This window comes from Lutzomyia longipalpis, chromosome 3, assembly GCF_024334085.1.
Source record: "Lutzomyia longipalpis isolate SR_M1_2022 chromosome 3, ASM2433408v1".
NCBI lineage: Eukaryota > Metazoa > Arthropoda > Insecta > Diptera > Psychodidae > Lutzomyia > Lutzomyia longipalpis.
Genome location: NC_074709.1, coordinates 24,405,084 through 24,421,203, shown reverse-complemented (window position 1 = coordinate 24,421,203; position 16,120 = coordinate 24,405,084). Strand labels below are relative to the sequence as shown.

General features: G+C 32.9%; 3 protein-coding genes across 11 annotated transcripts in view; 2 read left to right on the top strand and 1 right to left on the bottom strand.

The window, feature by feature from the left end:
* The window catches only part of LOC129792942 (homeobox protein Meis1-like), a 36,721-nt gene extending 24,592 nt beyond the window's left edge, over positions 1–12,129 (top strand). For 2 of the 7 annotated variants that reach the window (XM_055832395.1, XM_055832394.1), the window contains exons 3-10: positions 407–569; positions 638–706; positions 3,333–3,533; positions 3,658–3,745; positions 5,936–6,408; positions 6,855–6,920; positions 7,248–7,329; positions 9,173–12,129. In XM_055832395.1, the coding sequence (XP_055688370.1) occupies positions 407–569; positions 638–706; positions 3,333–3,533; positions 3,658–3,745; positions 5,936–6,408; positions 6,855–6,920; positions 7,248–7,329; positions 9,173–9,396 (1,366 nt within the window). In that variant the 3' untranslated portion in view covers positions 9,397–12,129. The remainder of the gene's footprint in view (positions 1–406; positions 570–637; positions 707–3,332; positions 3,534–3,657; positions 3,746–5,935; positions 6,409–6,854; positions 6,921–7,247; positions 7,330–9,172) is intronic. The other 5 variants (XM_055832400.1, XM_055832399.1, XM_055832398.1 and 2 more) reach the window with 5 other exon arrangements.
* LOC129792945 (beta-1,3-galactosyltransferase 5) overlaps positions 1–16,120 on the top strand; it is a 1,144,668-nt gene that overhangs the window by 1,069,895 nt on the left and 58,653 nt on the right. The window lies entirely within an intron of this gene.
* LOC129792924 (phosphoacetylglucosamine mutase) overlaps positions 1–16,120 on the bottom strand; it is a 137,243-nt gene that overhangs the window by 62,476 nt on the left and 58,647 nt on the right. The gene's annotated exons all lie outside the window — the stretch shown is intronic.

The following is a 16,120-nucleotide window of genomic DNA, read 5'->3' as shown; positions in this document are numbered from 1 at the left end:
TATAGTCAAAGTTTAAAGATTCTTTCTTCTGAAATCCAATCCCGTTCAAAGTAATTTCAATTAATCAATTTCTTAGGAATTCCATTTTAATTTTATTTATAAAATTGAAAATTTAATCTCTAATCTATGATCTTCTCAACTCAAATTGTGTATGCAATGTAATATATTTATCTCGTGAGAGATATTTGCATGTTTTGCAATGAAATTAAACAATTTAAGTGCGTCTGGTGGTGCTAGAAAGGCAATGTGGGGGTGCAAAAATGTCAGCAAAAGAGGGAAGGATGGGGGTTGGTTTATTTTCTGTCTCTAAGGGTGGCGTGTGAAGAAGAAATAAAATATAAAAGAGGGTTTGGGGGGGTTGCCGACTATTTATGAGATCTTCGATGGCATCTTATTTGTTTGCCAGGCACCCACTTTTCTCCCTATTGGCGTTGCTTCTTGAGAAATGCGAACAAGCAACCCAAGGATACGTGCCTGCAGCCTCCGCCTCGTCTGCCTCGTCCAATTCTTCCAGTCCAAATGGCACAAATGGCAATTGCGACAACGACAGCTTCTCACGAGACATTCAAGTAAGACTTTGCACACAGAATGCATCGCGAATTGTTTGTGAATTTCTTTTTCTTCATTATCTTTTTAGGCTTTTGTGCAACTGTTGGAGAAGGAAAAGAGACCCCTACTAACCAATGATTCGGAACTTGATGGACTGGTGAGTTTATTTTTCTTCGTTATTTTGGGTTAAAGAATTTGAAGGGCATTGCAAAGATGAAGATTTGATTAGAATCTTCGTATTTCAATTTAGAATTTATCAAATTAAATGACTTTTCATCAAGATTAGGAATAAGGATTAAATTAATTTTAGAAGACTTAAGGATTGTTTGTTGCATGGAATTGAATTGGAAAAGATTAATTTGTTTAAAAATATTGCAGGAGCAGTCCTTAGAATGCATTACCACATTTTTCACAAAATTCTCAGAAGAATTTTCCTTTCTTTTCTCCTCATTTTATTCCTTCTTGTGTACTCACATTTTATCGATTGATTTTGCCCCAAAAAAAAGGATTCTCAATTTATTCTCTCACCAAGAACCATATCTTTTGGCAAAAGAGTTGACGCACGCAGATGGACGTCCCACGAGGCGAAATTGTGGTGGCAAATTGCATTTTTTGGCCACAATCACAATGCGAAAATGTGACTCAAATGTTTGTTATTTGGGGGTTTCTCACTAACCCTCCCCTCTCCCCTACGCCTATCCTTGAGGGGGATGGTAGAGGATTGAGTATTTGTGCTCTTTATTGCGTGTTGTTGTATATACATTTTTTTTTGGCGGAGAGACACGATTTCTCGGCGGGATGTGGGCGAATTTGTTGTGTTCTCGCATCTATATTCCTCACAGAGTGGTGATCCCCACACAAATGTATATACTTTCGCATACAAAAAGGGGTGGTGTCTACCCTGAGTACGGGGCGGGGGTGGGAGAGAGAGAGAGAGCAGTGGGAGATGAGCAGAATGTTTGGTGAATTTGTACAGGGGGGTATTCATGGTTTTTTTTTTCTTTTGGGAGAAAAGCAGCGCGTCATCCTCGACGATGTCTACGAGGAGGAGGGAATGCCAATTTTATGAATAAAATTTCCATAAAAGTTCTCGTTTTCCATACGATGCGATTTTATGTGACTGTATTTGTGTGAGAACAAGAGGGAATTTCTCCTATATACATATGTATAGAGAGTAGTGTATTTTTCCCACACACTGTTCCCCGTCTTGTCTATTTTTCTCAGGGATTTTTCCCTCAAATATCCCCAAGTATGGTTCACATCTTCCAGTGGGGTTCGCACCCTTAGCTTTCAAAGGATTATGGGTTAGCTTTAAAAATTGGCTGATTTTTTGTTGGAAAGAAATGGATTTTTTTACTTAAGGCTTCCTTCTTCATTTAATTTGAATTTTTAAAGTAATAATTGGAAATTAATTTTAATGAATAATGAGGTGAGTTGATTTTAAGGAGCTTTCTCTTATGAAATGATAAATTTCTAGCAAAACAGGAGCGTAATCAGGGAGAGTATTTAGGAGCATCTAAGCACAATAAAAGTTTATGTTCTTTTCCTTCAGAAGGACACAAGAATTTTTTTTTTCAAACTAAAATCCATTTTAAAATATAAAAAGAATTCTTAAAGTAAAAAAAAAAGTCAGACTTTTATATAAACACCTTTTAAGATAAGATAAGCTAGTAAGGTAATAAGATAATACAAACGTCAAATTTTAGAACAGGAAACGTCAAATGTTAAAGAAGAAACGTCAAACGCTAGGAAGGGAATTTTGTATGTTAGAAAAAAAAACATTAAAGTTAATAAAAATATCTAAACGTAAGAGAGTGCAATCAAAACTTAAAAAACGATCATTAAATGTTAGACAAAAAATATCAAACGTTAGGAAGGGAATATGAAAGTTAAAAAAAATTAAAACGTAAAAATAATATTGTTAAATGTCTAAAAATAAGTCAGATATTGACCGTAAGCTGAGGAATAAAATTCAGTAGCTATAAATTGGTTATTAAATTAAAAACCGAGTCGATTTTTTTTTGTAATCCAACATCACCACTTTAAAAAGATTTCTAACTAAGCCCCTGTATCAAAACGTTCTCATTGGCTGTGATGAATTAACAGACCTGATGAAGAGGCTAAAGAATCATCGCTGTATATACTAATTTTTGAGAAAAACTGTTAAATTTTGTCTGTATGATTCTCTTTTTTCTTTTATTTTGAATTTTCTAATCGTGATAGTCTTAAGAGTGAATAAACTCCTTTTGTTTCTATTTAAAAAAAACTCTTCCCGTTTCGATTTGGATCAATGACACGGGAATTTAAAAATGATTCTGTTGCATAAAAATCAGTGGTATTGATTTCCCATCATCGTCATGCTACTCCTTTTAAATTGTCCCCGTGCGCAATTCACGTACCATCCCGGCAAACAGATGATGAGCAAAAAAAAGGGTGCGAATCCTGCTTTATGTTCTCTCTCTCTGTGTCGTGCTATGCTCCTCATATGCTAAAGAGACTCCTCCACACACGTATTATCACAGAGCCAAAGCCAAACACACTGCATTAGTTGTGTTGTTGGCGTGAAGGCGGAGAAGTTGGCAGAGAAGGATGAAGAAGAAGGAAGAAAAAAAAATGAAGAGAAAAAGGAGCAAGAAAAGCCAAGAGAGGGAAATTCTCAGTGGAATCAGATTGAATGGTGTATTGGGGACGACGAAAGGATAATGTGGGATCGCAGGGGGGTGTGGGTGGCATTGATAGGATGCTAAATCAATATATTTCCACTTCTCTTCACATTTTTGTAGATGATAAAAGCCCTCCAAGTGCTGCGGATTCATCTGCTTGAACTGGAGAAGGTGCAGGAGTTGTGTAGAGATTTCTGCACGAGGTACATTGCCTGCCTTCGTGGGAAGATGCAATCGGAGAATCTCCTACGTGCGGATTATCCCATGGAGCACAACAACAACCTGTCCAATTCAAGTAGTCCTGCAAATACGCCGGATCAGGTATGTCCATCCACAGCATAAATTCCACCATTTATTCAGGCCACTAAAAATGGGATTTTTCTCTTCCATTTTCACACAAAAAAAATGTTTTTTTCCTGCTGTGCTAAACAACTTTTGCGTACAGGAGCAAATGACGAACCAGGCAGGTGGGTATTATGGCAATTCGGATTTTTTATCCGGAACAGATGGAACGGATTTCAGTAGTCTACAAGGTACTTGGTCTTTCTCAACTTTCCCATTTTTGTGCTTGTTTTCCACTCACAGTTATGGCCTCATTTGAATTTTTTCTTATTCTTTAATTAATCTCTTCATCAGTATGATTATTTGCTTTCCTTTTTATATTTTTTTGCTTTATTTTAATCCTTGAAAGTTTCTTTTTTAAGACTTGTTGAGGAGTTTGGCATAGTTTTGAGATTTCCTTCAGTAGTAAAACATTTCCTTTTCCTGGAAGAAAAAAAAAAGATTTTGTGTTATACACTACCCGCCAAAAGTTTCCGAAGTAATTTCTTAAGGAAAATTTCAAGTGACTTTAACTCTGGTTGTGGTTAACTGAATTTTAGAAATCTGTCAGTTTTGGAAAGGTACATTTCCCACATTCCCAAAAGTGATAAATTGTTCAAAATCGGTCGAACCGTTTTTCCTTAGCAGCTATTTTGGTAAAATGAGGCTAAAATACTTTATTCAACACAAAGGAGCCCATGCGCTTGATATGGGCGAAGTACCTAATTGAAGGAAACGCAGAAAACAATTTTAACCCACCCAGTCTTGTAGGGAATCAAAAAAGGATAAAGAATCGCCAAAAATATTCACCATTTTCCACTGGGGTCACAACGAAAAAAGGCAATTAAGTTTTGTAAAAATTCAAAAAAATTGACCGCCATTTTGTTCATTTCAATGCATGAAGCATATGTTTCAATGCTTCGTCAATATGAGCTTGTCGACGATGGGAGTTTGACATTTCATTTTTTTTTGGGAGAAAATAAAAAAAAAATTGCGTATTTTTTTAGTTTAATTATCGTGGTAAATGTGTTTTACGTGTTGTTCAAGAGTGATTTTTACATCTGAATACCTGGGATGAATTCCCGCACAACTTGTGACCGTCTCAGCGAGCACATCATTGGTCGTGGAAAAGGTCTTGGGAAAGGTGGTGCCAAGAAACATCGTATGGTTTTGCGTGACATCATCCAGGGAATCACAAAACCAAGCAATCCATCGTCTTGTCCGTCGTGGTGGTGTGAAACGCAAAGGATTCCAGCGCAGAGGATTTCTCAATTCGTGAAAAAGCCTTCTTCAAGACGATCCACGACCAATGTTTTTGGATTGCTTTGCTTTGTAACGAGAGATGTGCTCGCTGAGACGGTCACAAGTTGTGGGGGAATTCATCCCAGGTATTCAGATATAAAAATCACTCTTGAACAACACGTAAAACACATTTACCACGATAATTAAACTAAAAAATACGCAATTTTTTTTTATTTTCTCTCAAAAAAATGAATGAAATGTCAAACTCCCATCGACAAGCTCATGACGAAGCATTGAAACATCTGCTTGATGCATTGAAAGAGACAAAATGGCGAATGGCGGTCAATTTTTTTTGAATTTTTTCCAAAACTTTATTGCCTTTTTTCGTTGTGACCCCAGTGGAAAATGGTGAATATTTTTGGCGATTCTTTATCCTTTTTTGATTCCCTACAAGACTGGGTGGGTTAAAATTGTTTTCTGCATTTCCTTCAATTAGGTACTTCGCCCATATCAAGCGCATGGGCTCCTTTTCACTTTGACCTCATGCAAATCGGCCGCTAGTGCACTGAATTTGACAAATAGACTGTCGTTGGAAAAGTAATTTAATTCTCTTTATAAATCTAGTAAATTTTTGAAAATCCATCAAGCGGTTCGGTCATGGCAGCCATTTTAGTGAACACATAGTGAAAAAATACGTTTTTGAGCTTTTCTCAAGCTGTGATTGATCGATTTGTATAAACACGGATTCAAATGATAGCTAATCATGTTCTTTATAACTTTTAAAAAACATTTCAACAAAATTCGTTAAGAAAGTTTTTTGTGATGTATTTTTGTGAAGCTATGATTTTTTTAAACTTTTGGCTTGCAGTGTAAAAGTTAATCTCTTGTTTATCTCGTGTTTTTGCTCATTATTATTTTCTTTTGATCAATTTTTAAAATTCTTCTGCTTTTCTTTGAAATCTTTCTCAATTTTTCATGAAACATTCCTCAATTTCTTTCAATTTTTCCACAATTTTTCATCAATTTTTCCACATTTTTTCAACAAACTAATTTTCAAAAAAAAAAAAAAAAACAAACTAACGCATAATTCTTCGCTTTTTCTCCATTTCTCCATTTCGCACGCGAATACAAAATAAACAAACAAACAAAAACCCAAAAAGGAACTTTCAATTTACACACGAATTCCAATGCAGCTCCCGGAAATCTCTTAGGTACAACAAATGGAGCCACGGAATTGCATCAAAACACCCCGGGTGGAGCTCCGGAGGCGGCTCTCTTGGCTGGTGCAGCAGCTGCAGCATCATCGGCACAGCAGCCACTTCATGTGCAAACACAGGTGCAGAATCTCGTTTCATCTCAAGCATCGTCGGGGTCGCCACAGGGTGGTGCCGGGCAGATTCTTGGTTCAACACCCCTCAGTCAGATCGGGTGTCCACCGTTGCAGTTGGATCAGTATGCGGGGCAACTGTCACCGTGTGGGAGTTCCGATGAAGTGGATTCGGAGTTGGATTCCAACAATGATGAACTTGGTTCGAATTTCAGCACAAATTCCGGGTCGAAACGACAAAAGCGGGGTATCCTACCGAAACATGCTACGAGTGTGATGAGAGCGTGGCTCTTTCAGCATCTTGTGGTGAGACACTATTTTGTGGCTTGGTCTCGCTATTGTTTCCTCAATCGCCCAGGAAAAAGTCAAATGAAGAGAATCACGGAGAAAAGCTTTTTTTTTTGTTAGAAAATTTATTAATGTAATTTTAGCCGGGAAATTAATCATTTTTTGAAGCACACAACATTTCCCTTTTCCCCCATAAATGAAGGGAAAAAGAGCAACGTGGAGAAAAAAACAAACAAACAAACAACAACAATATCCCTTTGGGGGAAATGCTTGGGGATATTTTATACAAATTTTCGTTGTACGAAAGAGGCAAGCGGGATGGCATCTTTTTCATCATTCTGATTCTCATTTTGTGGCGATTGTGGATGCAAAAAGGACCAATTAAAAATGCAATTTACATTTGTTACAACGCGCTCTCGCTTCAACCTGTTTTTCTCCTCAATTTTCTCTTCATCATTTTCCAGCATCCGTATCCGACTGAAGATGAAAAAAGGGCAATTGCCGCACAGACAAATCTCACATTGCTGCAGGTATTCACAACCACTTCAAACTCTCGCCCCTTTTCACCCTACAAAATGTTCTTTTTTTTGTAGTTTTTTTTTTTTTCATTCAACCATTGCATTTTACCATGAGTTTTTCATTTTCATTCAAAGCTCCCCCAGATGTGGAACAATTTTTTTTTAACTCAACTTCTCATTCTGCAAAAGGAATTCTCTTTTATGCCAATTGAGAATTAATTTCTCAAGTATAATGCAAAAAACGAGGAATTCTAAAGCATTTTTTTCTCATGATTAATTAATTAAAAAAAAAAGGATAATTTGTAAAAGAAAAATGTATTATTGTTTTTTTTTTCAAAGGTGAATAATTGGTTCATCAATGCACGAAGGAGGATACTGCAACCAATGCTGGAGCATGCGAATGATTCTAATCAGAATTCGGGTGAGTTAAAGAATTAAAAGATATTTTACATTTACCTAAAGTAGTTGAAAGTAAGAATTAATTTTTTAAAATCTAACATACATATGTTATACCTATTATTTGTAGTTTTAGAACAACTAAAAATTAATTTTCTCCTAACTTTCTTTTTTAATATCTCATTTCCTGAACAAGTCATTTAGAATATTCTTAAGAACGAGGATATTTTCCAAAAGAAAAATTTTGATTTTCCCAATTTCAGAAAATTTAATTCTTGAAAACTTTTTCCACTATAAGTTGAAAAAAATTAATATTCTTTTCCCTGAGTTTTCGCATAATTGCGAATTTTTATTGGAGAACCAGAACAAAAATTGTTCTAAAAAAAAGATTTTGGTTTTTTTGTTCATTCAAATGCCGTGTTTGTCCCGAAATCAACGTTATTAGATCGAGATCAAACTTGGTATGAGCACGAAATGGGGTCAAAATATATTTTTAATAATTTATGAGGAAAACCAATACTTTTGCGGTTGACTGACTAGCCGTCTGTCCATTCAACTGCTTTTTTAACTCAAAAAAAAGAGCATAAGAAAGAAGAATGGCGTAAAGTATGAGTTTGAGAAAGTAGCGGAAAAAACATTTTTTTATTGAGATAAAGAAAAAATAGAAAAAAAAATTATTAAAAACTGAATTTTCTATGAAAATGACATTAGATTCTAGAACTCGTTTGCCCCTCATTTTGCTTCATCTTAGAAGATTTTTTGTTCTTAAAGAGTTGGATTCTATTGAAAACATTTTTTTCTTAAATTCTTGATTTTTAACATATATTTTTCGTATTCAGTTAATAAGAAATTAATAAGATTTGACAAATCTAAAAATTTAGTACATTTTTAGACATCTTATCTGGGACACATTATGCGCAGTAAAAGAGAAACATTCTGACTTAAATTTCTTAACTTACTTACTTACTTAACCGGCGCTACAGCTGGTCTCCAGCCTTGGCCTGATCAAGGATCCTCCTCCATCTGTCCCTATCCCGCGCCACTGTCCGCAAGTTCAGCACCCCTATTGTAAATTTCTTAAGCCAGACCTAAACTTCTTAAACAAGGTTTTAGTTTTTTAAGCTAGCTCTATAAGAATTTTATGCCGAGCCCAAATTTCTTAGGCTAAACTTAACCTTTTTAAGCTAGGTCTTTGTTATTTTAGTCAGGGCTAAATTTTTTTAAGGTTTGACTTCAAGCTTTTATGGTTAGGCTGAATCGAAACAGAGTGCAGTTTTTGATGATTTTACGAATTTCGATCTGTGAAGACTTTGATCATCTTTCTGGTATTGAAATTGGTAAAATCATCTAAAAATTTATTAAGGGCTAAATCAGTTTGACCAAATTCTGAAACTGTTAATTTAATGTTAATCGGATTTACAATAGTTCTGAATTTTACCCAGAAACCGTTTTTTCTTTAATTTTAATTTAGGAAAATCTTTAATATTTTGTCTTTCTGAAGCAGAATCGACTTAGAATTAAGCAAACTTTTGTAGTACAAAATGTATCTTATAATTAAAACGTCTCAATGTACCTACTAAGTTTTTAGATCTTTCAAATCTTACAATTCCGTGATAAAGAATATCAAACAAGACCCTAAAATTCACATAAAACCGTTTTTGGAAAATATTTTCAATTGAATCTACTCATTTTATTATTTTTTTTTGCACAATTTAAGTGTTTGTTTTTAAGTCTATTAATAAGTGTACTAAAGTAAATAACATTTAAAGTAAGTAAGATTTTGTTTAACCCTTCTTAACATTATTCATTAAATACTCTGAAAGAAAGACAAAAAAAATCAAAGCTTTGTCCTTATTTGTTTTCTTCAGTACGCAAGAAGTCTTCGTCGCAGAGCCCATCGAAGCGCTTCTGGTCAGACGGTGTGAGTGCTTCGGGACAGCCGGCAATTAATCCCGCCATGATTGATCCCAATATTGAGAATATCAGTGCAAATGTGAATCGTGCCGATGCGGGGGCAACACAGAAAATACCAGACAACTACTACAGTTCAGACGAAAGTACGGACAGTCTCATTATTGATCAGGACACCTAAGTAGGGAGCTCTTTGACGCGTAGAATAACACCCAACACACAGCATTATATAGATGAGTGACATAGAAATATGTTTTAGTATTTTTATTCATTTCTGCAGCTTTATAAAAATGAAGAAGAAGAAAAAAGTCACAAAAAGGAGATTTTTTTTTAAATTTTAATTAAATAAAAATTATTAATTTCTCAAACACAGAAGGGACTGTCCATAGGTGCGCGCGCCTGTTGTATGTGAATGTGTGTAAATGAATGAAAGTGATAACAAAAGATGCTTTTTGTGTGTGCTTTTTGCATATTTGAGGCCATAATGTAATTTATTAAAAATGAAGAAAAATAAGCCGAAAAATGATTGTTGATCAAACTTTACTACAACTTGAGAACTGATAACAAATTTACCATATTTTCTCTTGAATGTGCCATAATTACCAGACTATTTAAAAAATATTATATTTAGTGATTAGATCAAAAGGGATTAAAAAAAAACAAGAGATACGAGAAAATATTAAATTTTTGTGCTTTGAAATGGCAAAAAAAACATGAGTTATACTGAAAGATATACGTAAAGAAAAAACAAACCCGTAAGACAATTTTAATTATTAAAATTCTTAAGAAAAAAAATGCGTAAAAAGGACGTGAGAAGGACATTCTATAGTTAAAGAACAAATTAAAACTTAAAAAAAATCAACATAATACTCCCAAACTCTCTTAAAAAAAGAGAAATGATTTATTTTTTTATTTTTTAATAAAAGAAAATCAGTTTTTCATTCAAATTGATATTTTCCCCTCAACACAAAGTCTTTTTCCTTCTCTCTGAATTTTTTTTTAATTTAAATAAATTCAACTGAATTATACCAATGTATACGTAATATTACCTCATATTGAATTAGTATAACGATAAAATGTAAGTAAACTTATTAAAAAAAAGACATGATTACGACAACAATAACTTTGAGATGAGAAAACACGTACCAGTAGCCACACCTTTAAGGTTTTTTTTTATTTAAAAAAAAAAAACTTAATTTTATTACGTTAAAAAAAAGAAACTCAGACATATTTGCTCATGACAGTATTAAGAAAAAAAAACTAACTTTATTGAACCATTTTAGGAAGAAAAAAAAAACACGAAATAGGAGCTGTTAGAGATGTTAAATAGAAGAAAACAAAATGAGAAATAAAAATCAAAGTCAAGTCACGTATACGGAATTATATTTTAAATTTAATGAAAAAAAAGGTGAAGAAATAAAAACTAAAAATACATAAAAATCGATAAATGGGAATGTTCAATTAAAAGGATGAAAGAGATAGAGAAATATTGTGAAATACTGATATATACATATATTTTCCTATTAATTCTTAAGAGCGATTAACTCAGATGAGAAAATGTTTAAAAGACACACCATTGCTAAATGAAAAAAGTGAATAAGACATAAATTTGAAATAAAAATTGTTTAAATTTTGCCAAGAAGAAAAGATAAATCACAAAATACTTCCTAAAGACAAAAGAAAAAGAAGAAAAACAAGAATGACGAAGAGCCAATCAAAAAAGGAAATGAAATTGAATGAAAAAAAGTATGCGGAAGAAAAGACAAAGAAAGGAGTTTATTCATCGCTATATGGGTTATAGCATATTTCGCGGAAATAATCAGAACAAACGAAATTTTGTAGAGAATCAAAAGGGAATAAGAAAACATCAAGGAAACTCTCTATTCTCCACTGAAATTATCTGTAAAAATACGGTAAAGAATTGGCCGAAAATGTTAATAATGACGTCATTATTGTTTCTTTTTTACCCTTAATGCAATCGCATGAAACACAGAAACATTCGATCCATAGCTCACGTCAAAACATAGGATAAATATCTCGAAGAAAAGACCGAATGTTTCAATGTTTCTATGTTCAATGCAATTGCAAGTGTTCTTTGGGTCATACGTGGGCTCAAACGTGAAACATTCGATTTTTTCAAATCGTCCTCTGAAAACATCAATAGAATAAATATCGTGTTAAAAAAACGCATGTTTCAATGTATTTATGTTTCATGCAGACGCGAAAGGTTAAATTCGGAGAAATTAAATGTTGCACATTTGTTTGAAACATGTGCGCCTATACTTCATCGATAACTTCTGCTTATATTTTTGAAAACAAATAAATTTTTCAAATTCATCACATCCGTTTATGTTTCGTGTGCTGATGTGTTATCCTGAGCTCTGATAAAGTATCTTGATGTTTCATGTATTGAAAGATACAAAACACAATAATGACGTAATTAATTGCATTTTTAGACGAATCTTTTAGCTTTTTCCCACTGTTTCCTGTGGAAAATAAAAAATTCGGCGATATCTTATTTTATTTTGAACCCTCCAAGATCACATGTCTCGTTTTCTCCGAATGAGGTTATGTTAAAAAAAAATCCAAATAGCGTCGTATAAACTCCTTTTACCAATTAAAAAAGCGGGCACTTATAGATAGTGAGGGAGAAAAAAAAACGAAAAGAAATTGACTAAGGAACAAGAAATATATACGTAAATTTATTCCATCCTATTATACAATTAAGATTTAAAAGGAAATTCTTACATAGTGGCATACTAGAGGTTAAAAAAAAGAATAGAAAGAAGAGATTTCATTGTAAAAAGTTTAACATTAATAATGCATTAAGAGGCGCTAATTTTTTTATAATTGTACATGAGAAAAAAAACTAAAAAGAGATAGAAAAGGATGAATTTTGGGGATTCAACAGCAACACTTTAGTTTTTTTTTAAATTCTCCTCCAAAGCTACATTTTTTGCTCTTAATTATTTGAAAAAAAAAACTGAAAGTTTCTAGAATTCAAAGAAATGAAATTCAAAGAAAAACGGGAAAATAAATTAAATGGAAAATGCTTTTGAGCTTTATAATACATTAAAAATTAACAAGAATCTTGTAGAATGAATATTTATTTGAATAAAATAAAAGAAAAGTTAATCAAAAGCCATAGAAAAGTGCCATCGATATGTGCCAAAAGCCATTTCCAATCCATTTTCCCATTTCTCAGAATCAGCGTATTTTTTTTTGCAAAACTTTTTTTAACCCGAATTTGATCTATTTAGGAATATTTTTTGTCAACTTTGAGTAAATTAAAATAGAATAAAAAGTTTTTATTTTCACAAAAGTCGAATAAATTCGATTAAAGGAAGAGTTTTTGAACTTCTTAAGCAAAATTTTCAGAATACTTGCTGAGAATTAACAGTTCTAGATTATTTTAAAAGCTTCATAAATAATTCCTACTGGACATATTCGGGTTAATTTTCATTTAATACGGAGACTTTGGTAATGAAATAGCTCACAGCATTGCTTCTGCAATAAAATTAAACTATTTCACAGCAAAATCTCTGTGAATTTTCAAAACAAAAATTATAAAAAAATGAAAAATGCATCGCCTGTGATAAGTAGAATGTTTTATTTCTCAATGCAAAAGCAGAATATTCCCAAAAAAAAGTTTTTCGTTTTTCCACGCGAAAAATGAATTTTTGAGTTTTTTTTTTCTTATTATGTGAGATTTTTAGAAAAAGCAATAAGACAACGAAACTTTTGCTAAGAATTGCTAAAGTAAAAAAAAATTGTTTATAGCTTTTAAAGATTTTTTTTTATTTTGTAATTGTTCCATGAAAACACCGCAAATTGAAAGAGAAAAATTACAAAACTATCAAAGAAAATGCAGAAAAATTCACATTTTTAATAAAAAATGGAATTATAATGAAAAAAAAAATGTGAGAAAGAAAATTAATTTAGTAAAAACAATTAATGAGTAAGAATTGAAGCGCTTATTGTTTTACAGTGAATGAACACAGAAAGAGAAGAAAAATGGTGGAAAGAACGAAAAGAAAAATAAATTAATGGATTGTAAATGTTTAATAAAAGAAAAAAGAAAAGAAATGGAAAAAGAAAAATAAGAAAGGAAGCAACATATGGATGAAAAGAAAACATTTTCACATGAAAAAAAAATGTCCAAGACTTTGGAGATTTCTGGATGTATACTCAAAAATATTTTTAAGTATTTTTAGCTCATAAGAAGTGTATACTAAAAAATATTATTATACAGATGAAGACAAAAATGATTTAAACGAATAAAAGTTTTCCTTGAAAATGGGATTTTTATTTTTCAAAAAAAATATTTGAATTTTTTTTGTCTCTTGCAAAAGCAAATTTTTGAAGAAAATAAATTTTTTTATTTATTTTTACGACATTTGCTATTGGAAATGACGATTGACCGTTATATATTTGAATATGAATGTGGCGCGATGTTTTGTGGAAAGTATTGGGGTGTCCAAGAATTGAATTTGACGTTGAATCTTGGACAACCTAATGAAATAAATTTGAATTCTAATTTCCATACAAACTGCTATTATAACAGTTCAATTATTTCGATTAATAAAAGAATTAATTAAAATTCAGGAAATTTTGTTCCACGTCTACATCAACGTATGATCCAAAGAACACGAAAGAGTTAAGAAAGAACTTGAGTGGGAATCTATTGATGAAATGCTTATCCGGGCAATTTACATTTAAACGTGTTTTTTGTGTTAAAATTCGTGATTTTCCAAATCCACTTTCTCAGTTATTGTGTATTTGATTTATTTCTCAATTTTCTTTTTCTTTTAGCTCTGCGAATTTTGCAATTCTTTTGCATTTAGCATGCAACGGAAAAAAGAGAAATTTTAATTTGAAATTAGTAGGCCAGATGTGGAACTAATGGAACTTCAGTTTGGTCAACTGATTTCACAGAAATGGAGCGCGTTTGAAAAACAAAGTGAAAATCGTGAATTTTCTCGCTTTTCCGCGGCTTCTTTGAGTGAAATAATTTCCGAATTACTTAGAGAAATGTATAGTGTTGTGATCTTGCGTGAAATTCAATGGGTTCACGCGTAGAAAACGAAAGAAAATGAAATAAGAAATGTTTTCCAAGCCCAAAAGAATTCTTTTTCATGCCGTGCACGAATTCAACGAGAAAAAGGACTTTTTGGCCCCTTTCAGCATCAGCAGGGTGCAGAGGCATCTTTAGAGGAACTCCTGGCTGCTTCACATGTCCTGGACGGACATGGCCAGCAAGTGAAAGAAATGTGCGCCAGAAGTGCCTATGGGGGGATTTCAACGCCGTCTTAGCTCCAAGATGTCGTCGTCGCGATTCGTGAAGCTGAAGACGTTGACCTTGAAGACAAGAAAATAGGCATAGAGGTCAGAGAATATCAAGGAGAGACACTTCAAGGGATGAATGTTTTGCTCTTCGGTCCTGGACAAGTAAAATGGGGTAAGTTTTTTTTAATAAAAATCATTTAATTTTTCATTCAATTCTCAATATATCCGTTGAAACAACGTGAAGAAAAAGAATGTTATGCACATTTCAAGGAGTAAGTCCCCCGCATGTAACCAAAATTGGGTTTTAAATTATTGTAGGGGATCATTAAAGGTTCAAAATAAGCGTGGTCATTTCCCGGAAAAGCGCTGGGAAACCTACGAATTTTCCGATTTTCTGTTTAACCTATGTTGATTTATTTCTCAATTTATAGCAATCGTAGGATATTGCGATTGGTGTCAAATTAAAGCTATACAAATGCTTAATCTTATATATTAAAACCATTTTCCAAAATGCACCAGAAGGTGAAAATTCGGAAAGATTTTCCGAACACGCATTTTTCTTTCGCCTCCCATTTCCACAATATTGCATGGGACCACCTGAATCATCCCTTATTTTGTAGCTTTTTTAATCCCCTTTCATTTGGTATAGCACTTGGTGGGGAAATCCACTGGGAAAACTCGCTACAGAATGATTTTCCATAGTTAAGCACATTTTCGCGTTGGAAGAAAAAAGATAAACGATTTCTCCTCTTTGATGTTTCGGAATGTTCTAAGAATTCCCCTTGAAAAAAATTGTCCATCTCTTTTTCTCTAATGCGAAAACGTGCTTAACTTTGGAAAATCATTCTGTAGCGAGTTTTCCCAGCGGATTTCCCCTGCAAGTGCTATACCAAATGAAAGGGGATTAAAAAAGCTACAAAATAAGGGATGATCCAGGTGGTCCCATGCAATATTGTGGAAATGGGAGGCGAAAGAAAAATGCGTGTTCGGAAAATCTTTCCGAATTTTCACCTTCTGGTGCATTTTGGAAAATGGTTTTAATAAGATTAAGCATTTGTATAGCTTTAATTTGACACCAATCACAATATCCTACGATTGCTATAAATTGAGAAATAAATCAACATAGGTTAAACAGAAAATCGGAAAATTCGTAGGTTTCCCAGCGCTTTTCCGGGAAATGACCACGCTTATTTTGAATCTTTAATGATCCCCTACAATAATTTAAAACCCAATTTTGGTTACATGCGGGGGACTGACTCCTTGAAATGCGCATAACATTCTTTGGAAAAAATTAACCCTCCAGTTGCCATGAGGAGGTTCGGGTAGGTGACCACAAGTGAACGACATCAATACTAAATGTATTTATTGTTGTGCTTACTCCTGATTCATTTTATTTATATTCAATCTTCTGCAAATAAATTCTTTGGTTTTATGAGAATTTTTTGTTGTAAGAATTTATTTAATTTTTTTCGTAAAATTTCACAAAAAATTTGTACAAAAAAATCATGATTTTTTTGTTCAAAAATTTTACAAGTGCGTGGTGTTTATTTCTTATTTACTTTATTAAAAAAATGCAATCATTTCTAAACTAATTATAAAAGACTTAATTTTTTAAGGAT